This window comes from Girardinichthys multiradiatus, chromosome 2 (genome assembly GCF_021462225.1).
Source record: "Girardinichthys multiradiatus isolate DD_20200921_A chromosome 2, DD_fGirMul_XY1, whole genome shotgun sequence".
Lineage (NCBI taxonomy): Eukaryota > Metazoa > Chordata > Actinopteri > Cyprinodontiformes > Goodeidae > Girardinichthys > Girardinichthys multiradiatus.
The window spans coordinates 6,562,873-6,589,268 of record NC_061795.1 but is presented as its reverse complement, the minus strand read 5'-3'; the positions used below and the strand labels follow the sequence as shown (position 1 = coordinate 6,589,268).

Genomic DNA, 26,396 nt, shown 5'->3' with positions numbered 1-26,396 from the left:
ATACTAATAATGTTTGGCTTTCACTGGTATGAAATAGTTGTAATCTATAAATCCTTCTAAGCAATCTAAAAATCTATGAAGCCACATTTAGGTAAAAAGAGGATAAGAAGAAAGACCACATTAGCATGCGATTTCTCCAAGATTTATCCCATTTCACCCGAGTCCGGGAACCGCAGCCAGCCTGCGATCTAGTAGGATCACATCCAGTTTGCAATTCTGCTCCCTTAACATTTCAGTCTGAGTGTTGATAGCTCTGCAGATCTCTTCACATAAGCCGGGCAGCCTTGCAATGGCCAGAACTGCTGCCCACGTTTTCCCAATGTCACGATATGCCAGGTTAACTGCAAACTCCAAAAAGCAGAAATCCTGTTATGTACACATCTTCCACGTCCTCGACTGACATCATTGTCAGACACGCAATCCTCTACTTCTGCCAGGAGTCCATTGTGCATCTGGAGAAGAATGTCCCATCTGACAAGAGGGCTCTCCCTTACTCAGTCTTCCCGTCGGGAAAATTTGATCAATTGTGCTGAGAGACCAGCTGACCAGATCCATAATTCGCAATTTGGGAGATATGCAAAGAGAGGCTCCAAAAGAAGACAAGACACAGAGCTGAAGCAGGGCAGATAGGGGAGGGTGCGGGAGACAGGAGAAAAGCGTCCTCCTCCACCGAGAGCAGAAACAGTGAGATAGGAGGGTGTCTGAAGGATGTTTTGGGGTCACTGAGCAACATCCCAGTCCTTTTTCTCATTAGATTGGGAAACACGTTTCCTGGACTTGGCTTTAGAGAAGACTTTGGTGCACTGGGAAGAGTCTTGTAAACCTAAAGTTGTTGGTTTGATTTCAGCTTCCTCCTGTCCCATGGTACTCAACCTCAAACTGCCGACCGCTCTGTGTATCACTATATGAATGTGTGTGTGTGTGATTGAATGAATGTGGCTCTAGTGTAAAGTGCTTTGAGTGGTCAGAATGACTGAAGATGCTGTTTAAGTTGAGTTTATTTACCATTCTGAGGCCTCTGGTTCAGGAGTGGAGTCAGAAGGAAGGAGACAGTTGTAGTCGATGTCAATGGCTGGCTACTTGGCAGATTCAGTAATCTTCCCCATGGTTGTGGGTTTCTTTCAAGAATCCAACAAGGTGAAGGAGGTTGAACGTTTCACACTTTCCAGACTTTCTTTTTAAAAAGATTTTGTGTATATTAGTGCTATATTAAATGATGCTATTGTTTAATTAATAAGTAATTTAGTCTCATATATTTATATCTTATATATCTCAGCATAATAGCAGGAAATGACTGATGTCTTCCCCGATTGTGGTCACAGCAGGTTCTCCAGTTAATGATGAGGGAGCACAGCCTCTTCATCACACTCAGGAATGATGAAGATAGATAGAAGTAGGGGATGTTCATGAAAACACAGCAAAGGAGTTTCAACACATTTGCACCCTTGAACAGGCTGGCTGTGAAACACAGCTTATTATAAAAAAAGCAGAACGTATGTGTGAACAACCCATAATCAACTTTATTAAGAGTGGAGATATTTTCACACAAAACCTCAGGAAAATCCTTCAAGGTTGTTTTACTATTCAAAAGAATTTTTTAATTAGAATTATCATTCTACTCATATAAATATAACAATCACTCAAATCAATTCAATGAGTCCTTATTTATTCGAAAGTGTGACAATATTTATTGATAAAAAGCACAGCTATAAAATAATGAGAGAAAATAACTAGTTTTCAACACAATTTCTATGTGGTGCCATTTTTAATTCTATGAGCCTGCAGCTGATCGAGGCCCAAAGGTCTATCAGCCGTGTCTCTACAGAATAACAAAACGTCCCCCAAAAGCTGGAATAAGAATTATTCACCATTTTCTGTTGGACTGTCATATAAAATCCCAATAAAATCTTTGTAACACAATAAAATGTGAAGAGGTTCAGGTCTATCTTTGCTTATATTTATCACAACTGAGCTCAGCTGAACCACATATAGATCTCAGTGTGGTCCTGTGTGTTACATGAAGTTCTACAGACGTGATGTGTAACATGGAGCTGGGATGTCTGCTTTCATGTGTGTCCTGTCTGGTCACTGTAGAGCCCTGGCTTCCTGACAGATCAGTGTAAAATTCTTCAGTCCAATAGACCAAAACATGTCTCAGTTTCCACAGCTTATCACTTCACCTCTTAGATCATCCAGAGGTTCTGAAAAGACAAGGGGCTGCCTCTCAGAGCACAGAGTAAGCAAATAAACACAGCCACGGTACATGAGTACAACATATTTATTTCATCCTCATCAGAATGGAAGCAGAGTAAAGCATGCATAAATGTACAGAACACAAGAAATACCCCAAGTCAAAATTTTAATAAAAATGTTTCAGCATAAGGTCAAGAGGTAAACCTACATTTTCTTCTTTCCTGCTATTATAAATGTAGCCACGAACAATGCTTAATTGTTTGCCATTAAAGAACGGGTGTAGTTGAAAGCTAGATGGACTCAGTGATTGGTCAAAGCTTGTTCAGGTTCACACCATCAGAGTGGTCTGTGTATATGCTGAAGTCACTACCATTAACAGTTCCTTGAACAAGACTGATCTACAGTCATATTCAATAAGTTAGAATACAAGAAGCAGGCTGTGGCGTACTTGGTAGCACTGTTGCCTTGCAGCAAGAAGGTCCTGGGTTCAATTCCTGGCCTGGGGTCTTTCTGCATGGAGTTTGCATGTTCTCCCTGTGCATGCGTGGGTTCTCACCGGGTGCTCCAGCTTCCTCCCACAGTCCAAAAACATGACTGTTAGGTTAATTGGTCTCTCTAAATTGCCTGTGTGTGGTTGTTTGTGTGTTGCCCTGCGATGGACTGGCAACCTGTCCAGGGTGTACCCTGCCTCTCGCCCATAGACTGCAGGAGATAGGCACCAGCTCCCCTGTGACCCACTATGGAATAAGCGGTAGAAAATGACTGACTGACAAGAATCAATAGAGCTCATTTGTCAGAATAAAAATACCTTTTGAAAACAACAACCTTTAAGCAGGTATTAAACATCTGTTTCAGTAAGCCCACATTTGGTCTGACATAATATTCTAATCTTTTAAACAATTACATGTTGTGTTTTCATTAGCTGTAAGCAGAAAATCATAATAAACAGAAATAAAAGCGGAAAACATCAGCCTTTATAACACAGTCTGTGTAATTAAAGTATGTAATGTAATACGATATTTACGTGTTGTTGTTCAAAGTTGTTGACTTTGCAGCAATCCCTCATACCGAGCATGCATGTAGTAACAGTGGAGGGGAAAACTCCAGCAGAACCGATATGTAGCTTACTGGTTTGCTATCTCAGAAACTAAATCACCACCACTAATCCTACCAAATGAAGCTTTGGACATCATTAATCAGCAAACTCTGGCCAGATATGTCAAGCACATGTTAGTTTTGAAGAACACATTTCTTCTAAAGAACTGAGCTGGTTTTCTGAAACATGCGCCAGAGCTTTTGCTTCAAGCGCAACTATTACTAATTAGTTGTTTGTGGCAAACACTTGTTTTATGACATGGTATGAACATTTAGTCATGATACACATTAAAGCTGTCCCCCATATTTCGTTTTCTTGCCAACCGCTCTACAGATGATGGGATTACGATTCTTAACATTTTCCATTTTAAATCACTGGCAGAAAAATATCAGCCACAACAAATCCTGGTCATCAGTTTCCCATGTCTTTTAATACGCAACACACACAATATAAAATCTGAATTGAGCTCATAGAACTTCACAACAGCAATCTATTGGACTTCCCTGTCAGCATCATGCTCTATCAAACTGTGCACAGGAGCTCCTCAGGGATGTATGATAAGTCCCTTTCTCTTGTGCTTTCTCTTGTGTAAATGCAAGCATGCCCTGCTAAAGTCAGCAGAAACCAGCTCAATAAGTGTGCTGCTGATGACAAACAATTGTAGGATTTCTCAGTTTCAATGGTGAAACATGTAATCTAGCATAAGGATAGTTAATGAGCTGGTTCCGAGAGAAACATTTGCCATTAAATGCCAACATTTAATGAGATGGTTGTGGACTTCATGGAAAAGGTTAATCACAGCTTGCATGTTAGTGGCTCACAAGTGTAGAGAACCAGAAGGACAACATTTTTGGGACTCAAAATTACAGAGACTGTCCTGAAGTCTGAACAGCACACACCTAGGCAAGAAAGCCAAGCAGATGCACTTACTCAAGATACTTAAGTGATGGTCCTCCTCCTCAACAATTGTGTTCAAACTCATAACAGTCTAGACCAACCAGATCAGTCACTGTTTTTGGTAGAAATCATCTCACCACATGGCAAATCATTTACTAGTAGCTGTAATAGAACCATAGGAAACCAACAGAACCAACATTCATCATATGTATGATCCTGAGTCTGTGTAATTCAATAACAGACTGAAAGAGGTGTGTTCAAGATAAGAGCAGTTTGGAGTTCAATTACTGAGGTCATTCATTCTGTGAAGAAACAGATGTCAATTAGGTGGCACTTATTTAAGGATGAAACCAACACATGTTGTACATGGATTTCTCTCAGAAAACCTGAAAAAAAATGGGTCGTTCCAGGCATTGTCCAGAAGAAGAGCGTACCTTGACTGGAGAGGGGAAAAACTTTAAACAAGTGCAGAAAATAATCTCCAGTGCTTTAAATTGGAAAACAAAACCAGCGAGAGGTGGAAGAAATTGGTATGGACTGAAGAACCGCCAGAATGGCAAAGACTCAGCAAAAGATCAGGTCCAGGGTGATCAATGAAGGTCTGAAGGTAACGTGAGTACGGTGGCAATTAGAAGACGCCTGTGTGGAGCTAATCTATCGACAAGAAGCCCCTGCAAAGTCCCACTGTGAAAAAAAAAAAGACTTGCTGAAGAAGATACCATTTGCCAAAGAACACATCAATGGCCTAAAGAGAAATGGAGAAACATTTTTTATATTCATGAAAGTATGATTTTTCATTTTGGATCAAAGGGCCTTAGACCACCAAACACTGAATTAAAACCACAGTCCACTCTGAAGTCAGTGAAGTATGGTGGCTCAAGCATCATGATATGGGGATGTTTCTCCTAATTTGGTGTCAGGCCTATTCATCGAATACCATGGATCATGGAGCAGTTTGCATATATCAAAGTAGTTGAAGAATTCATGTTACCTTATCCTGAAGAGGAAATACCTTGAAATGGGTGTTTTAACAGACAATGACCCCAAACACACAGTAAACAAGCAGCATCTTGGCTCTAGACCAATGGAATCAGAGGTTCTGGAGTGGCCAGCGCAATCCCTGGATCTTAATCCCATTGAAAACTTGTTGGTTGACCTCAGAAATGCTGTTTCTAAGGTAAAACCGGGAAATGCAGAGGGATTGTAGAATGTTGTCAAATCATTCTGTGCTGGAATACCTGTTCACAGGAGCCAGAAGATGGTCAAATCCATGCAGCTTAGATATGAAGCAATTCTCAGAAACAGTGGTTATACAACTAAATAATAGCTTAGTGATTTATTGGAATGAAAAATCCTAAAGATTTTTTCAGTTTACACAGTAAATATCTGTGTTTGTAAAGAAAATATAGACACTGATATTTTGTTGAAAAGCCCAATGTTAATTTTTCTTCAGGGTTTGATTCAGAATATAATGTGCAGGGTTCCCAGTGCATGGAAATAAAAACTGTTCTAAGGATTTTAAGCTTTAGTCGCATTTCTTAACACATTGCTATTATTTTGAAAACATCTGTACATCCTCACCACCTTTTACCAGGAAACTCTTAGGAGCTGCCTTATAAGCTGCAGCATGTCTTTGTTCAATGCCAGCAGTGTGACTGACAGGAAGAATCAACAAAAAGTAGTGACTCTGGCCATATGACAGCTAGATTACCAGTAAAATAACCTGGAGTTTTGTTTTAATATATTTTCCTTAACATACTGAACGAGAAAACTACTTTATAATTGACTCCTAATAGCCTTTATATATTTTAAAAGGCATATTCAAGAAGCTGTTTCTCCAGCACTTCACTATGTTTTAACTTCTTATATTAGTTATATAGTCACATGTACAGATAAACCATTTACAAATGAACAACAATGTAAAACCAGAGAGAGAATAAATGCACATGTTCAGGTTTATTGCAGAGACCCTTTTTCCACTATGCTATTCTGTAACACCAAGAGTCACTAGTTATCCACTGGTCCTATCTAGCGAGTGCTTGCTTCAGGGACATGAAGTTGTGTTCATCATAAACCTCAAAGTGTAGGTGAGGTAGCACTGTCCTATTTTTAAGGGAATGCTGACAGGGAGGCCCAAAAAAACTTAGGATTTGTGCTGAGTACCAATATTAATACTTTAATATTTATTTATTTATACTGGCAGACTTTGTGGTGCCCGTGTTACTCAGTGTAAATAAAGCTTTTGATGGATGCAGCCTGTGGAAGCTGAATTAGCATGTTTCATAAACTGAATGAGCTTCAATATACCAGCAGTTTAACAGAACATGAACATTTAGAAACGTTTGGGGGTTTTTGACAGAGGTTAGCTTATTTTATCAGTCAGTTGATATTTGTCATTTTAAATATGGTCAGTTTTTACTACATAATTGTTTGTTTCCCTCAGCATGTTGTCGCTGCAATGACAGAGCGTGAAACCTGTGAAGCTCCTCTCCTGTCTATTGAGGAGCTACAGGTAGAGCCAGAGGACAGTCATCAGCAGTCTGTGTACTAATTGCTAAGACAGACACATAAAAAGCATTGTGAAAACAGCAATACTTGCATTATACTGTTTTGGAGCCATTTCTATTCATTATTAGATGTCAGAACGTATTTTGAGAGAAAACAATGGGAAAAACTTCTAGCTCCAGGACTAAGCTTTTAGTTAATCAGTAACAGAACAGCCACCTGATATTGAACATGTTTTTTTGTTGTTTGTTTTTTTAAAGAAGAGCATGTTGGGTTTTATGTTAAACCCTTTTACTGCAGTGGTCTCCAAATGTGATCTGTGAGGGTTGGTGTTCTCTGCATGTCTCAAAAATGTGTCCTCACCAATACAGCTCATCCAAACAGCTGAATTACCTCCCCAAGATCTCAAGAATCTTTACAGAGGTCACCTAATGGCCTATTTATTTTACTCAGGTGTGCCTAACCAGGGAACATCCTTGATCACTGGAAACAGACATCATTCTTTTTAATCATCTTAACCAGGACTACCTTGAAGCATCTACACCAACATGAAACTGGTTGGATAAAGGGCAAATCAAACAAATATTTCTGACCGTCTTCAACTTTGAGCGTTACCCAAGCCAAACAATGCCTTCTCCAGAAAAAAAAAACACTAAGGTGAAAGTTTTGCTTTAAGAGAAAAGGTTGTTTTCCCTGTATGTGCTACACAAATATGATGATCAGACAAATAAATATGTTTTAAATCCAGACGCTTGTATCAGCTGTAGAGAAGGTCCACTAAATCGAAACACTACACATTTTCAGTGAACGGGTCAGCCTGAGTCACCAGTGGAGGCAGTATCTTAGTGAGAGAAAATTACTGTTGACAGAGAGAAAGACAGTTATAAATGAACAAACACAGATGATTAGGTGTCTCAGTGATAAATATTAAATGCTGAGAGGTCAGCAGAGAAGGTTATGCTGCAGCTCCTCTATCTGCTACAGTGGTATTAAAGGGAAAATGTTCAAACATGACAAATGAACACAAGATACACACAAAGATACACACAAAGTCTTTGATAATTTAGGTCTCAGTATCACACCAAAATCCATTGGATACTGTAGTATTCTGTGGATGGTTTAACCCTGGTCCATGGATAAACCCTATTGGTCCAGGGACTCCTCTTATTTGCCTTCCCTGCTAGAATATGTATGGGGACACAAACAGGGTAACCTTGGTGAGGTAACGGCCTAGCAGGGTGTTGCGCTCCAGCTCACTCATTTCCACCTCTGCCTCCAGCGTGGCTGGGCCTTTAACAGGTGTCACCAGGAGAAGGGTCCCGGTCTGCCGACCTGAGCGCTGCACACTGAAATGACCACGGCCACGGCCACCAGCTAGGCCAAATCGCAGCGTATCTCCCACCACACGGGCTGCAGACACCTTGAAGAGGACCCGAGGGGCAGACATGTTTGAGACCACAGCAAGAAAGTGAAAGGAGATGGAGCTTGGTGCTTGGGTGCATTTTTTGTCTCCCAGCATACATGGAGTCCTCTCACAGAGCCTGAAGAAACACATAATCACCACATTAGTCTTGTTCCTGCCCACATTCTCAATTGAAGCTTGTTTTTTCAATGCAATTAGTTTGACTTTCCTTTTTCTTAGTTTTTTGTGTGCAAAACAAAATAAAACGTCAGTGCAAGAGATGTTAAGGGTACGAAAACAAGCAGGGTAGCTTCATATTCAAAGAGTCAAATTCAATCCAACAAAAATGTTGTTCCAAACGATCAGTTTCATGTCATTTAGTAAAAGGTGTCACAAGGTGAACCTTTCTGGCATAAATTCACTGGGGAAGATGATTGAGGCAAATGTATGCTAAGGTTAAATATATAAAGTTTGCTTTACTCTAATGGGACTTTAACTACAACCATGCATAGATCAAATGTTACTGAGATTGGGCTATAAGACAACAAACACTAGGTGGATTTGGTAGGAAACAAAGGATTAATATTTAGAGAGGCAACTCGTTCATCTTGGTATAGGACCAATTCTTCATGGTGGCAGATTTGTGATGCTGTGTTTTCTTTTAAAGGCCGTGTGAACCATAAGTGTGCTGCACCACAAAATCTTTGCTGTACCAGTAGGTTTTAAATAAGAATGGGATGGCCTCTATTACAAAGTGTAGAACTTTTTTCATTGCATGCTCTTTTTGCATTTTCAGCACGCTTAAATAGTTTTATTGCTTAGCATGGTTTTTTTTTGTGCACATTTTTAGTTTGTTTTATTGGTTGGTTGCACTCTGACAACAAATGTCCAACATGAACCACCTATCTGGGAGTCTGGATGGCTAAATGGAATGGCACACAGGTAAAGCCAGAGGGATTCCCTTCCTTCTCAGGGCAGTAACTAGTAGTGGAGGAACACTACATAGTCATACTGAGGAGGGCAGCAGAAGTAACAGCAAAGGAAAGCCTGCAGGATGAGCTCAAAGTGAAGAAATGGGAGGAAGGGAACAGAGACAGCAACAAGAGGAACCCCAGCAGGCTCTGCAAGGGGAAGCAACGGACCTCTAAGAGCAAGTCTAGGGTCTATGACTTCCATAATTTATAAGAATGACTGATGCCCTCCTCTCTAAGAGATTTCCACCATGCCCTGTGCTCCATAGGTGTGTGACTGCTGCAAGGTCCTTGAGATGGCTTTTGGCAATTGCCCCTTTTTGATCTGATGTCTGTGGTCACGAAATCCATTAAGCGTCTGGTGTTGAAGCATCTAAAGGACATCACAGGCCCCCTGCTGGACCCCCTGCAGTTTGCTTGCCTGGCAAACAGGTCATGGGCTTACACTTTATCCTGTGCTACCTCGAGCACCTAAAGACATATGCCAGGATCCTTTTTCTAGACTTCAACTCGGCCTTCACCACCATCAACTCAGACATCTTCCACAAGAATCTCACCTAGCTCACAGTGGATCACCAGCTTGCTGAAGGACCGGGAGCAGCAGGGGAGGCTGGGGAGCATCTTTTCCACCACAATAACCATCAGCACCTGTGCCACCCAGGGTTGTGTTCTCTCCCTACTTCTCTTCTCCCTCTACACAAATGACTGCACCTCAGCGGACCCGGCTGTGAACATCCTAAAGTTTGCAGTCTCTCCTGTTTTTGTCCATCTCAGTGTGGTTTGTCTCATCCACCAAACAGAACAGGTCCAAACTGCAACGAACAATCAGGTCTGCAGAGAGAATAATCAGGGCTGACCTTCCCTCTATGCAGGACTTGTACAGGTCTTTGCAGACCCCACCCATCTTGGTCAATTAGACTTTCACCATCAGGTCGGGGCCACAGAGCACTAATGGCAACAATAAGTGCTCATAGTGTTCTCTCTGTTGAACACCTCACAGCCTGAGTAGTTAGCTACTCTGCTGGAAACAAATAAACAAATAAGCATACTGCTCCATCACAACCTGCCTTCCCTCTTCCTATATTAAAAACACACTTGTACAAACCGCTACTTGTCCTTATTAAGTGTTTTTACACATTGTGGTCATTATTTGGATTGATGTTGACATACGGCGTGAGTGAAGGAAACCATAGCCATATTCCTTATTTATCCACACAAACTTGCCCAATAAAGTTGATTCTGATTCTGATTCCTTTGCACCAAGCGGAGTTGGACTGCTAACATTTTAATGACTTTTAAGCTGGTTTTTAGTGGTATAGTTCCTTTACTTTAAGCTCCATTTTAGGTTTGTACATTTTGACTTAAGGGAGTTTAAGTATTTCTATTGTTACACCTTTATTGTAATAAACTAAGAACAAGCACAAAAAGCTACACATTACCCTTTTGACATGTACTGTTATTGAAACTAGGTCCTCAGTGGGTTTTTCAGCTAGATAGTGATCCTAACCACATGACTAAATCAACACAGGAACAGTGCATCAACACATTCCGCCATCTTCCATGGCTACCTCAGACCTAAATCCTATAGAAAACTTGTTGGATGAACTAAAGAGAACAGAATACCAGAGAAGACCCAACAATTTGGTTTATCTATAGAGATTGTGCAAAAACCCAATGGGCAAAGATCCCTCTCTCTGTATGTAGCCCCCGTTTGGAATATTTTAGAACACAAAGTGCTGTTCTATTGGCAAAAGGCTAACTGGTCATTTTTGTTAAAAATGGTTAATAACATAGGATCTATTAACCAAATAAAGTTAGACTTTTCAAATTCTTTCAGGTAGAGATTTTATTACTGCAAAAAAAGATGGTTTCCTATCAAGGCTTTTTAGATGACTTTACCAGAGAGGGAAATTATGTTTGTTCCACTGGACTTTAAAAGTGGCATCTGTTATGTTTTGTTGTTGTTTTGCTGTTCTTTACTCATTTATCTAAATGGGTTAATCTAAGTATGTAAGATTAATTTAGGAAACTCTTATGGTTTTAAAATATATATTGCAAAGCTGCATTATTAAAAATAACTAAAAACCTGTCAAAATATATAGGTTGAAACTAAGAAAATAAGTAAGGTGAAGTAAATGAGTCTCATCCACTTCCATCTGCAGACAGCCCACACAAATCAGTACAGCTGCATGTCTGTTTATATAGAGGAGAAAAGTTCAATATACTAAATATACAGAACCTGCATGAAATTCACCAGAACTACATTAACTTAACTTCTTGGATGTTTCTTGCTTTATTTTAATGGCACTTGATGCAGTTGAACTTTGTAAGTTTAGTGTAAAATTTGCCAAAACACATCTATTTGTAACTCACCAGATAAACCAGTGGCGAGTATGTAGTGAAAGCACTGATTATGTGATGTCAGGGAGAATTAAACAAGTCCTGAACTGAAGCCTTATCTGAAATTGTCCTTCCTGCTAAAAGAACGATCAGATGCTTCTGTTCAAGAGTCCCAACACAACAAGAAAAACCTTTGCTCATCAGTTTCTATTGGTAGACATTCTTTTCTCAGTGTAACCCTCCTTTCATTTCATGAAGACCAACTATTAAGTATATAATATGTTATAATTATAAAAATATTCAATATATTGTCAAAAATAAGGCATTTGTGTGTGCAGATGGTCATGGTTTATTGTGGAAATTAAAATACCATTTAAAAATGTTTGCAGAAAGGACAAAACTAACAATTAACAAAAACAATAATTGTGCTGCACTGCAGCATTAGCATTCATTTATGAAACTTCAGCTTCAGATTCCGCTGAAGATAAGCAAGTAGGTATATCAGGGTAAAAAGCCTTCTTAGATGGTCATGGTTTAGCAGCTAGATTGTATTTGTGTATTGGTGCCTTCTCTTGCATCTACACCTCTATGATGTGGTACTTTGGGCTAGTCTTGTCAGGAGGATCTATTCAGCTCAAATCTCAGAAGGATTCAGTAAACCATATTTCTGTCCTGGAATAACCCCCCCACGGACCTGTTATTTTTAGACAGCCTCTGGTGGGTGCACCACAACACTGTCCTCACCACAGTCATGATTAGGCTTTAGGAATAAATCAAAACTTTGAAAGTGGTAAACAGTGTCATAAAGATAGTTTGATGCCTTTGACCGTTCAAGTTGACTGGAGCCTGAAACTTTGCAGTTTATGTTGGGCCAAACCTCAGTCTCAGCCTAGTATGGCTTGGAGAGCAGCTAAATGATGGGTGTAGACGGGAAGTGGCTGACATGCAGGTTGGGCTCATTGTTTCAAACCTATTGTCCCCTGAGATAAGAGGCTTGAGGTTTTCTTTGTCTCTTTCTAGTCCCTCATTTTCATTCCTTGGCTGTTTAATTTAAATCGTGTTTCACTCTTCATTTCATTGTTTAAAATAACAGAATCTGCACATACATTTTTGTCTGTCTGATTACTTAATTTTGCACATATGAAATCATTCTTATGAATACTTAGGGCTCAGAACTTGAGTAACATTTTTATCAAATATTTTTTACTATCACTCGGGATTTCTTTTGATGAATAATGTTACTTCTACTTGAGTAAAAATATATGGATGTAATGCTATTCTTTTTTGAGTACAATATTTGACTACCTTTGATTTTCACTTGAGCTGAAAAACTGAAGCATGCCTGTTGATTCCTTTCTTCTTTAGTGCAAATAACGTTAACTAAGAAGAGTAATGGGAGTTTCAGGGAAACGTAGTTGAATGTAAGCCATATGTGCCCTTACATGGGAGACGTCTGAATGTAAGTGGCGTTTTTCGTCTTCGGACACTCCACTGTCATACACTGGAAACCTCCAAAGGTGTTTACACACAGCTGGTCTGCTGTGCAGTTATGTGAATGGTTTTCACACTCATCAATGTCTGAAAGTGAAAGGTCAGAGGTGAGACATAAAATCATTGATTCCCAGAGCTGACACTCAGTCTCAATGGCCTCATTGGTTCAGATGTGCTCAAACACACCTAACCTAAGGCAGAGGTACCCATCTCCAGTCCTGGAGAGCTGCCATCCTGTAACTTTTAGATGCATTCCTTCTCTGACGCACCCGAATCAAAGGAATGAATCGTTAGTAGGTCTCTGCAGCTTTTCATTCAGGTGTGTTGGAGCAAGGATGCATGTAAAAGCTGCAGTACAGTAGTTCTCGAGCACTGGGGATGGTCATGACTGACCTAAGGGATAAATCACATTCTCATAATGTCAACCTTTTAATAACCTCTTTACAGCTCATGACTGACAGAAGCATGAAAACATCTGAAAGATGCAAGGCTGTGGACCACAAAGACGTTGGTTAGGAAATGCTGCTTCTCTCAACATGTTTGATGGTCTCTGAACACTGACCTGTGCAGCTGCGACCGTCTTTGGCCAAGCTGTAACCGGATGGACAAACACAGTGGAAGCTTCCAGGCGTGTTTAAGCACTGATGGACGCAGAGACGTCCAGGCTGTGCGAGGGGAAATAGATGACACTCATCGATATCTGAAACACACAGAAAGGTATTAGGCTGCATTGGGAGATTACACTGACTAATTGATACTCAAGATTACATTCCATGGCTTTTTAAGAAGGAAAGTCCGTCTGAGGAACGGCTCTACCTGTGCAGATGTTATTGTCACGGCCTGATATGGTGAAACCAACATCACAGGTACAGTGGGTTGAGCCTAGGAAATGTGTGCAGTTAGAAGGTCGGATGGAGGAAGAGGGAGTGAAGGATGTTGGTGATGAATTTGGAGAAGGTGAGGATGCTGCAGAGGAGGCAGATAAGGCAGCAGAGGATGATGCATCTGAAGTGAAGGAAGCCAAGGAGGTGATGGTGCTATTAAGTCCTAAAAGGAGAAATTTAGAACAAAAAAATGACACAATACTGATCCACCCTCAGGGTTGTTCTCCAATTATATGTGTGTATATAACTCACGTCTACACATGGGCTGTTGGCCACTCCATTTCAGAGACTCCAGACACACTCGAGTTCTTGGGCCTATCAGCTCATAACCAGGCTTGCATAGGAAATGGACCTCATGTCCCACGCCAAACACTCTGCCCAGTCTGCGGCCGTTAGCTGGGGGGTCAGGGTTAGGGCACGATGCTGGAAACAAACACCATGAGCTTTGTTTACATTCACTCACAAGGTTTCACAACGTTCTGAAAGTTCTGATTATTTTCCATATAAATATGTCGGAGGACTCTGCCTCATTTGGGGTTGACACAATAAACAAAACGAGATGGGGAAACTTGGACAGATCCAATTAAGTGCACTTATCTTTGTTCTTTACTCAAGTTGCACTTTATTGTTCTTGCATTGAAAGGTGTGCTGTGGATAAAAGGCTCATTGTAGTGAATAATACTGTGATACTAACAAGTTAGCACACATGGACTGATTCATCTTTGTTGGCAAAAATATTTTTTTCTTTGCACAAAAACAACTTTATTATTACTGTTCTAAAATATGGGATTAGTTTAGAAGGAGAAAATTAAGTTTTTACAACATTTTTCAACCATTTTGTTAAGGTTTTGTTGAGATTGTGGAGATGGTACACCCCCACCGTCCCCTGTACATTTTTGGCTGGGACTCCAAGAGACTCTGTAATCGCCTCTGCGGTTCTGGAGCTACATCCTCTGCCACATGTCGATGTGTCCCCCCAGCAAAACTAACTGCCGGAGTACAACCTGTTGATGGCAAGCTTTTGTTTTTTCATCTTCTGTTTTGTGGTAAAGTGGTTATCAACTGTTAAGAATAGACACTCTGTTTTCTTGCTTTTCTTCAGCAGGAGGAATCTCCCCTCACCATTTTTACCCATTTTAAAGATGACCATGGTGCTGTTGTGCAGGGCACTTATCTTCTTCTTCAGGGAACGTACGCCTTGCTGGTAAGATGTCTCGTGTACTGCTAACATCTTCTCTACTTGCCGCAGTGAGTTCAGTAGATCGTGAATGGATGGACACTCCTGTGGGCAGAAGGATAAATTATAATGCTACTGCAATCATAAGCAAAAATAGCTACAGCCAAACCTGGAAAACCATTGTCAGTCAACACAACACTGTCTATTGCAGCACCCAGAAATGTAAATGAAATATAAACTATTACACAGTCTTATCTTAGATTGACTGAAGAGTCAACCTTTTAACTTTTTAGTTAACCTTTTTCTGTTGACCAAACAGGATGTAAGCGGTTCTTACTTAAAGGATGTAAAAGCCATGGTGTGAAGACTGTGTAGATAAGAATTAGTAGCTATGGCTCGTCTGCAGATATGTGAAGGTATACCACTGATGGAAAGGTGAATATTAAAATATGTGGCTCAATAGAAGTCATATCTGTCTAACAATTTAAACGTTTTTTGTACTTTGATAGCTTCCTTCTCTGCCACATGTCGATGTGCCCCTGGCACAACTTAATGCCAACTTGCCTACCCATCTGTGTATTGTTATGTGAATGTGAGGACATTTGTAAGTGTGGTAGGGTGAAAGTAGTTTTAGTTTAAACTGCTTTGAGTATGACTAGAAAAGCGCTCGACCACCCAGGGACCTACTCCAGGATCCTGTTTGTGGACTTCAGCTCAGCCATCAACAACATCAACCCAGACATTCTCCAGCAGAATCTCACCCAACTCACAGTGCCAGCCTCCACTGTCAGTGAATCACCAGCTTCCTGACTGATTGGCAGCAGCAGGTGAGGCTATTGAGCATATTTTCTTGCACAAGAACCAACAGCGCCAGCACCTCCCAGGGGTATGTACCATGCCTACACCTCTTCTGCCTGTACACAAACAGTGGCACTTCAGCAGATCCGTCTATGAAATTCCTGATGTTTGCAGATGACACCATACTATCATTGGTCTGATCCAGGACAAAAATGTGTCTGGATACAGACAGGAGGTGGATCGGCTGTTCCACTGGTGCGATCAGAACCACCTGGAGCTTAACCTGCTCAAGACTGTGGAGATGACGGTGGACTTCTGGAGAACTCCACCCACACCGCCTCCCCTCATCATCCTCAACAACACTGTGTCGACTGTGGGTCACTTCCGTTTCCTAGGAACCATCCTTTCTTGGAAGCTGAGCTGGTCCTCACACAAACAACAGAGATAACAGAGACTGTACTTCCTTCCATATGAGCTGCTGGTCATATTCTGTCATTATGATGGATGAACACAGAACAGACTGCGTTCGTCCATCAACGTGTGGTTTAGCTCATCCAAAAAACAGGATAGGTCCAAACAGCAACAAACAATTAGATCTGCATAGAGGATCATCCGGAAGGGCCTCCCCTCCATCCTGGACTTGTACAAGTCTAAGGTGAGAAAAGGGCAGCTAACATCTCTGCTGACGCCACACATCCAGGACACAAACTGTTTAGACCTTTATATTCAGGTCAGTACTATGGAGAGCTAATGGTAAAAAACGAGCCGACCCAGAGACAATTTTTTCTCTCAGGCTGTTTCTCTGATGAACACAATAAACAACTCACAGCCTGAGTAGTCAGCTACTTTACTGTGAAACAAATAAGCATAATGCTCCATCACAACCTGCCTTATATTATGCATTACTTCCAACAGTGCAGCTTCATGCACAGAGTATTTGAGCTCGCCAGGCCTTTCCTGCAGTCCATAATGGTCTGTTTATGAAAATGTCTAGAGGGAAATCAGGAAACAATAAGCCCAAATTAATATAAAGGTAAATTCATTTGTTCTCCTGTGGAAATAAATATTGTCACCAGTTGCATGATATATTGAATAAAATGTTTGAGTATATTTAATGTTTATAAATTGGATTTAAATGAAAACACGGTGGATAGACCTTGTGTTGTTGCTTAAAAATAGCTTAATTTATATTTTTATTCAAAAGGCAGTTCAGTGAACACTGAAATGAGTTCTACTGTAGTTGTGTCCAGAAATTAAAGCTTAGAATTATCAATAGAAATTATTAGAGACAGTTTTTAGGTCATTTTAGGAAACCTCATCATCTGTCTTTTTGGAAATACTTTAAATGCCTGAAATCTTTTTACATGCCGTTCTAATTACATCAAGACTAATAATGGGTTTATGAAATAGACTTAGGTTTAATAAGATTGATAGACAACTTACTGACACTAAAGTGGATTTAGTGATAAACAAAACTAAGAAAACATATGCATTAAGTACATCTTTATGTTATGATTTGGGGTTGTTTGGTTTTTGCTTTCTGGGTTTTTCTTATATTTCTCTCACAGTTTTTGAATCATGCTTCTGTTTATTATTTTTCTGGTTATGTTTCAGTCTTGTTCATGTTTTGTCAAGTTTGGTTTTTGGTTCTGGTCATGCTTTAGTTTTTGTTTGTATTCAACAGTCTCTGTCTTTGCTCCAGCCACATTCTGTTCTGTCCTGTCTGTTAATTATCTTTATCCGGTTCACTTGCTTCAAACTAATCTGTCTCCTAGCTCCACCTGGTTTACTTTCCGTATATTCACTCCTGTTCAGTTGTTCTTCGCGGAAATATTATTCAGATATTGCTCTTGTCCTTTAGTCACGCCACGCCTGTCTCGCCAGCCTGGCCAAGTCTGTTTTTTGCCTGTTCTGCCTGCCCGTTCGTTGTTTTGTTCCTGCCTCTTTTTAGAGTGAGTTTTTGTTTTTTGTTAAATAGTTTTTGCACTTACCATCACGCTGCCTGCTCGTCTGCATTCTGGGGTTCTATCACGCAAACCATAACACTTTAATCAAAAATCATAATTCTAAAAGGTCAGATCTGTCACAGTGTGTTTTTGGTTCTGTATTTGTTTATGTTTAATCAGATGTTCTGATGTCTTTGAGTTCCTGTTTCTGGTATTTTATTTCCTAGGTTCTGTTCTGTTGACTGTGTTGTTTTATTGTATTTTTTTAGATCTGTTGTTCTCCCCGTGTTCTGGTTCCCTGGGTATGTTTTACAGTTTGTTTCTTCGTCTAGCTCCTCCATGTCCTCATTTGTTTCTGTCTGCTTCACCTGCTCCCTCTGCCTCCCTGTCTCCACGTCTCACCTGTTCCTGTTTTCCTGATCACCTGCCCTATTGTTTCATGTTCACCTTCGTCCCTATTTAGGTCTGTCTTGCCCTTTATTCCACGCGGTGTTGTTATGTCTCTTTGTCGTGTCTTTGGATACTCACCCGGTTCCAGATCTTGTTGCTGTTGTTTTTGAGGATTCCTGTGCTCTGGAGATTTGTATGTGAGCGAACTCAGTAAATAAAGGACGAGTTTTTGATCCTATTCTGCTTCCTCCGAGCTTGTCTGCCTTTGGTCCAGCAACAAAATAGCCCACTATGACAAGATCTTAATCAGAAGTAAAATTCCAGTTGTAGAAACATGTATAGTATTTTTGCAGAGACAGGAAAATCTCAGACTTGGAGTTCTTCATCTCCATCATGATTGAGGTGTGAGGTTGTTACATAAAGGTGAGGTTTTCAGAGCTCCAGTAACACCTGGGTGTGAATTGTAGCAGACATCATCCTGAGAGCTGAAATCCTGCTGCTATGCCATGAAGCTTTGGGTCTGATGTCTGAAGTTTGCTATGCTTTCTCTCTGCTCTGATTCAGACCGCGAAGATGAAGCAGATAGGAGCTGGGCTGTGCTTGGTGGTCTGCTCCAAATTCAGATTACTCCCTGATGCTTTTACATTTACTTTTACATTCACGTCATGTACAAATCAGTTCTTATCAATTCAAATCAATTTGACTTAGTTAAATCTAAGTCTAAGAAATTGTTCAATAATTCTTACTAAAAAATTCAGCACTCAACATGAAGGTTGAGGAAATTTGTTCATTTGGCCTCATCAGAGATGATTATAATTTCTCTAAAGAGGTTAAATGAGAAATCAGTCGCCTGTTTGGAAGATTTCTTTACTCACCTGAGCAGAAACAAGCACACGCTGATGAAGACTCATCATTAGCACCATGACCAGAATGGCTTTCATCCTCAACTTAAACTCGATCATCACACTCAGAAACCAGGTCTGGATGAACTCAGCACTCTGAAGGTCAGATCTGTGTGTCCAGCTCCTGCTGTGCTCCTCCAAAACTGCTGATCTTTGTTCTAGCGATTATACCATATTTCCCCTCCCTGGACTCAAAACCCTCCTTCACCTCCACCCACCTCGCTGTTAGACATTTCAGAGCTGGGAAGTGAATGAAGAGGACAGAGGCGCCCACATCTGGAACATGCTTGGCTCCTGTTTTAGATACATCATTGTCCCCTCAATTAGACTCCTAAATTAGAAGGAAAAGCCAGCTGCTTGTGGTGCCTTTTAATCATCACCAGCCAAACAAAGCAGTTACAGTTAGCTGACTATTTCAGTTTCACTTTCCAGCTCAGGAATTTGTTGGGTACTCTAACCACAGCAGCTATAAAGCTTCACTTTAATTTTCAAATCCTGAACCTGCTTCCCAGCAGTTTAGTATATTATGGTTCCCTAATGACAGGTCAGTTACTGTACATCTCTGGCAGAGGCTAGAGAAGAGTGTACTAACTAATCAGGGACCAACAGCTAAAGCTATGGGCCAGAATCTACCACATCAGACAGAACCCAACATGCTGGCTGACCAGAGAAGCATGCCCTGAAACAGTGGAGCATACAAAGTAAAAGCAGCATGGCTAGAATACTGTTCAGGAACATCCGTACACCAAGTATGGACTGCTCCATCAGTCTTAGCGAACACTCTGGCAGGGATAGTAAAGACTAAACCCCCCTCCAAAAATACCAGAAGGCTGGAAATTGATTTTGAGCTCATGATGGTGACATTAAAATGTAACTTTTTAGCTGGATGTCAACAAGTAAAAAGAATTAAGTTAAATTAAAATGTACTTTATTTATCTACGTAGCCCCAATTTACATCAAATATTGTCTCAAGGCACAAGAAACAAATTCCATTCAATCCAATCATACAGACAAATTCCAAGTCAAATATTTGCTTACTTATCAAACAATGTTTTCTATCTAAGGAAACCCAGCAGATTGCATCAAGTCAGTGACTTGCAGCATTCACTCCTCCTGGATGAGCATGTAGAGACAGTGGACAGTTGCTTGCATTGACTTTGCAGCAATCCCTCATACTCAGCATGCAGTATGAGGAAATTGTTATTGATTTTAGAAAAGACATCACTAGCCTCTTACCTGTGGTTATCTAGTGAAAATGTTGAGATTGTCAACCAGTTTAAATACCTGAACTATCCTTGATGACAGGCTGACCTCTGAAGCCCATGTGGACTCACTCTGTAAGAAGGCTGTAAGAAGGTTCATCAGCAAATATATTTAGCTTCTGAACTGTGGAGGACCAATAATGCCATAATTAAGTATAAATAGAGAAATAAATAAATACACAAAAATACAGTAAATAAATGGCAGTAATTAAATTATATGATGAGACATAAATGTATATATCTCTTTTAATTAGCTTTGTTATTTATTCACCTGGTAATAATTACCTTATTTATTTATTATCCATTATTATTTTTAAATGTATTTCTTAATTACTTATTTTTGAATGTATTTATTTATGTGTATGTTTTAATATTTTCTGTCTGTTTATTTCTTCCTTTGTATATTTTACTCTATTTCTTGAGTGCTATTTTTTTCTGTCTCTCCTTTTTACATTCCTGTATGTATTTCTGCCTCATTATGCAAATGAGAAGGGGGTGTTTCTTCAGGGGTCCACTTCTGCAATAAGCGAGTTGCTGATCTCGGGGCGCGCGGTACATTATGGGGAAGGTAATGTTTTGGCTACCGAACAACATTCAAAGATGACGGGAGCAATAAAGATAGTTATGATTTGGAGGTTCTTTGTGGTGCTTCTCGTGACCCAAAGCACCTCTGAGGCACCGTACGGGTTGACGGTCTCAAGATGCCTCAGGGCGCAGGGATATGTGCTGACAGCGCGTACCATCATACCATAGTAAAATACTTTTGTACAGCGCACATTACTGCCATGATAAAGAGGAATAAATTGTTGTAGATTTTAAAGCAATATGATATATTACTGTAACACTTATCATATTTCTGTAATCTGCTACCTTTGTAACGCGTTACTCCCAACACTGCCAATCAAGTGTTCCACTCCTGAGGCTCCACTGTGTTAATTTCTTACATTTCAAAAAAGGAAACTGACCATCAGCTAACCATCATTAGCAAACAGATGAGTGCACATCGTGATGGATTTTTTTATAATTGCAAAAGACTTCAGTCAGGCAAATCTGAAGACTTTCCTCCAAAAAGTTAGTCAGAATGTTGTGAATGTTTTAAATGGGCTATGATTTCATTTGAGTGAGTGCAATATGCTGAATTAGTTTGCTTCAATTATTATTGTTATTAATATTATGAAAGGGGCTCTGAAGAGGACAGGGAACATTCACTCCTCTCATTTTACAAACAGCAACAGGAATGGGAATGCCCACTACAATGTACCCTTAGAGGCTAAAAATATAAAATAGTATGTTGTGAAAATGGCTTGTAAAATTACTGTCACTCAGACGTGAAACTGTTTCAATGTTTTGCTTTGTTATTTCTTCATTCCAGATGATGCTGCTGTTGGTGATGGAGTCATGCGATATTTTATGACAACAATAATAGCCAAACTCCAGTTTCAATTAAATTAAATTCGATTCAAAAATACTTTATTCATCCCAAAGGGAAATTAAGTGCTGTTGTAGCTTATATTATGCAGGCTTCTTCAAAGAGCTGGCTGTGGGCAGGAAGGATCTCCTGTAGGTCTGTCTTACAGCAGATCTGAAGAAGCCTCTGACTGAAGACACTCTGTTGTTGTACAACAGTCTCATGAAGAAGATGCTCAGGGTTCTCCATAATGTTCTTCATTTTTGGAATAATCCTTCTTTGATCTCCAGAGGTTCCAGAGGAGTCCCCAGAACAGAGCCAGCCTTTTTTATCAGCTTGTTGAGCTTTTTTAAGTCCCTGGCTCTGATGATGCTACCCCAGCAGATGATGGTAGAAGAGATCACACTCTCCACATTAGACTTATAGAAGATATGCAGCATCTTGCTGGAAACATTGAAGGTCCTAAGCTTCCTCAAGAAGTACAGTCTGCTCTGTCCCTTCTTGTAAATGGCTTCACAGTTGCATCTCCACTCCAGTCTGTTGTCCAGGTGAACACCGAGGTATTTATACTCCTCCACCACCTCCACTTCTTCTCCCATGATGCAAATAGTGTTTGACCTATTCATGTTTCTCTTAAAATCTACAATCATCTCCTTTGTTTTAGTCACGTTCAAAATTAGATGATTGTTTCCACACCATGCCACAAAGCGGTCCACCACCTTCCTGTACTCAGCTTCTTGTCCATCTCTGATCCACCCCACGACTGCAGAATCATCCGAGTATTTCTGCAGATGACAGGAGTCTGTCTTGTACTGGAAGTCTGAGGTTTACAGAGTGAAAAGGAATGGTGAGAGTACAGTCCCCTGTGGTGCTCCTGTGCTGCTGACTACCTGGTTAGACTCACAACCCTTCAGTCTCACAAACTGTGGTCTGTTTGTCAGGTAGTCTTTGATCCAGGAGATTGTTGAGGCCTCCACCTGAGTCTTCTGGAGTTTCTGACAAAACAAATCAGGTTGGATTGTATTAAATGCACTGGAGAAATAAAAGAACATGATCCTCACAGTGCTGCTGGCTTTGTAAAGATGAGTCTCTCTAGCACCTTCATGATATGGGATGTCAGAGCAATAGGTCTATAATCATTGAGGACTGATGGGTGAGTTGTCTTTGGTACCGGAACAAGACAAGAGGTCTTCCACAACACTGGAACCTTCTCCTGGGCCAGGCTAAGATTGAAGAGGTGCTGTAGAATCCCACAGAGCTGCTCACAGGCCTTCAGGACTCTAGGGCTGACATGATCTGGACCTGCAGCCTTATTCCAATTCAGTCTCTCCAGTTGTCTCTTCACCTGACTTCTTGAGACACACAGGTGGAAAGGGGAAGCAAAGGAAGCATCAGCATCTTCTGATATGGTTGAAGGCAAACATGTAGAAGCAGAAGGATACATGGCTGAGGTGGTAGATAAAACATTTGAGGTGTTACTGGACAGCTGTGGGTCCTGTGGGTCAAAGGAGGATGGGATGTCTGTTTGGTGTGAGCAGGAGAGGAGGATGCTGAGCTTGTTTCTGAACTGGACCTATTGAAGAATGTGTTCAGTTCATTGGTTCTGTCCAGACCTCCATCAGTCTGATCATCCTTCTGCTTGAAGCCTGTGATCTTCTTCATCCCTGACCACACATCTCTTATATTGCTTTGCTGGAGCTTTCTCTCCAGCTTCTTCTTGCACACCTCCTTGCTGTCTCTTATCTTGACTTTAAGTTGCTTCTGTAAACTCCTCAATAATTGCCTGTCTCCCTTTCTGAAGGCTCTTTTTTCTTGTTAAGCAGGTCCTTCAGGTCACTGGTGAACCAGGGTTTGTTTTTGGGGAAACATCTTACCATTCTGGTGGGGATGGTGTTATCTACACAGAAGTTTATATAGTGCTTTGTACCCTCAAAGCAACCTAGCAGGGCTTATTCAGCTTCCTGTGACCATTTTCTCACAGTCCTCTTTATTACAGGTTGTTACAGGTTTGGGTTCAGTCTAGATCTACAGTGGGGAGAACAAGTATTTGATACACTGCCGATTTTGCAGGTTTTCCCACTTACAAAGCATGTAGAAGTCTTTAATTTTTTATCATAGGTAATCTTCAACTGTGAGTGATTGAATATAAAACAAAAATCCAGAAAATCACATTGTGTGATTTTAAAGTAATTAATTTGCATTTTATTGCATGATATAAGTATTTGATACATCAGAAAAACAAAACTTAATATTTGGTACAAAAACCTTTGTTTGCAATAACCAATATCAGATGTTTCCTGTAGTTCTTGACGAGTTTCGCACACACTGCAACAGGGATTTTGGACATCTCCTCCATAGAAATCTTCTCCCGCAAATACATCTGCCACTGAACACTTAAGTCCAAAGCTAAGTGTAAACTGTATAGCAGAAGTAAGTGCTTCCTTAAAGTCGTCATAGTTTTTTATACAAGCTGGGAACTTCAGTGTCTCAAAGCACATTGCTGAAGTAGGAAAAATTACCCCAGAAATCTTCAACTTGAGTTCTGAAGGAAGCACCTCCCACCCTACCCAGAATCTCAGCAGCAGAGCCAGAGTATCTGATAAAGCTAAACAGTGACAGAATGAAAAGGCAATCATGTTAGGCAAACAAATATCCAGTTTTTATTTCAGTATCAACTTCATAGTGTAGATCTATAAACAATGATGCATTGTTCAATATAAACAAGCCACACCTGTTTCAATGGATGTTCGGAGAAAACCAGGGACGCGGCACATGGACTCATCATCACAATCCTCATCATCCATAAGTGGCCATGTGACTTTGTCAAGGAACATCTGAAAGAACAAATTTCTGTGTACGTTTTTTTTTTTTTTATGATTTCAAGCTTGGTTAATAGGACAAAAAAAAACTTCCTACATCTGTTCCTATAAAAAGAATTCACACCCTTGGATGGATTATATTTTTATTGCTGTAATAAATCAATCATGGTTGATGTAAATTGGCATTTTTTCCACACATAAACCTCTTCAATGTCAAGTTTCATGGTCAAATTAAATGTCTACAGAGCATTTAAGCACTTATTTTTCATTAAATATTTTTATTTATCTGGTATCACTCTACAAATTTAATATAACATTGACAAAGTTTTTTCATATTTCTTTGTAAAGAAAGCCAGTTTACATGGACCATGATTATTTTTACAGCATTGAAAACAAAACAACCAAGAGACTGAATACTTTCAATGGAACTGTAGATGCAGATTCATAAATACACGATACTGTATGTTTAGCACAATCAAATATTAAGATGATTACTTTATGTAATGTGCAAATAACTTAAAACGACCTAGGGTAATTACCTTTGGTGTGAACATAATTTCTGACATCTTGGGAAAAAGAAGAAAAAGAAGAGGGACAACATCAGGCCTTGATGTCAGGAGGGGCCACAGTGTTGCATCTTTCAGTCCCTTTCGTTTTTTTTGTCGCAGGGTCCTTCCAATGACATGAAAAACAGATCCGAAAAATATTGAAGCCTAAAACCTCCTAAGTATGGATTCCGCCAAATTTGAACATTAAGGGAAAAATGTTAAAACATAATTGGTGTACGTGTACTGACACTTCAGTGCACCTAAAACATTTAACAGTGTGTGTGACTTTAAGAGGCATTGCTATTGTTAGGGCTGCACGGTGGCACAGTTTGTAGCACTGTTGCTGTGCAGCAAGAAGGTCCTGGGTTCAACTCCTGGCTGGGGGTCTTTCTGCATGGAGTTTGCATGTTCTCCCTGTGCATGAGTGGGTACTCTGGCTTCCTCCCACAGTCTGAAAACATGACTGTTAGGTAAATTGGTCTCTCTAAATTGCCCTTAGGTGTGAATGAGTGTGTGCATGGTTTCTCCTGTATGTCTCTGCGTTGCCCTGTGATGGATTGGTGACCTGTCCAGGGTGTACCCTGCCTCTTTCCTGTACACTGCTGGAGATAGGCAGTGGCACCAGGTCCCCTGTGACCCACTATGGAATAAGCAGTATAGAAGATGAATGAATGAATGCTATTATTCATTTTTCCCATAGGAGCTGATGAAAAGAAATGTACTCATATGGCTATTGGGTCATCTTTAGACCTGGCAAACGTAATTACAATAGCAGACTCAGAACAGACTAAAAAGACCATAAACCACAACACAAGTACTGATCATAAAACTACAACTTTCTTGTATCACCATAAGACTAACATGGCAGAATTGAAGCACAAAATCTCACTCTCCAGTTAAGGATGTTGCTGCCACATTTCATCATACTAGCTTTTAAAAAGCAAATAAGCTGAACATGAGAAATCTTTAGGGCTTCAAACGCTTTAGAAACAGCTGGACAAGAATAGATGAGAATGGCCTGCATGCTTCCAAAGGTTTGTTGATCTTAGGAGTTTAAAGGTCAGGAGGTGAGGGGAAATCTAGTATCTGGGATGCAGAGACATGTTTGGGAATAAAGTGTGTTGTTGATTATTTTTCTAGATTAGTTATTATTCGCTCTCAGATTGCCTGCTTTGCCTGCCTTGCTTGGTTTATGATGCTTACATGTCTTTATTGTCAGATGTATCTTTAGTTAACTGCATTTGAAACTACTTTCTGTACATATGTGATACTTTCTTGGCAATAAGTAAATTGTCTGGATATAAAATAGTTCACCACATTAGCAGGTACTTTAAATAATAAACTTTGACTTTAGAAAACACCACAGA

At 40.2% G+C, this 26,396-nt stretch overlaps 1 protein-coding gene across 2 annotated transcripts; it reads right to left on the bottom strand.

Moving 5' to 3' along the window:
• Nucleotides 1-6,123: 6,123 nt before the first annotated feature.
• LOC124880370 (fibulin-7-like) lies at nt 6,124-19,118 on the bottom strand. 2 transcript variants are annotated; one of them, XM_047385425.1, is made up of 7 exons: nt 18,966-19,118; nt 14,902-15,061; nt 14,032-14,202; nt 13,712-13,942; nt 13,458-13,595; nt 12,847-12,982; nt 6,124-8,232 (listed from the first exon to the last, which is right to left on the bottom strand). In XM_047385425.1, the coding sequence occupies exons 1-7, from the start codon at nt 19,050-19,052 to the stop codon at nt 7,872-7,874; spliced, it is 1,284 nt and encodes a 427-aa protein (XP_047241381.1). In that variant the 5' UTR covers nt 19,053-19,118; the 3' UTR covers nt 6,124-7,871. The 2 variants fall into 2 exon arrangements, with proteins under 2 accessions (XP_047241381.1, XP_047241387.1); XM_047385431.1 differs by having other exon boundaries at nt 14,911-15,061.
• Between the last annotated feature and the right edge of the window lie 7,278 nt (nt 19,119-26,396).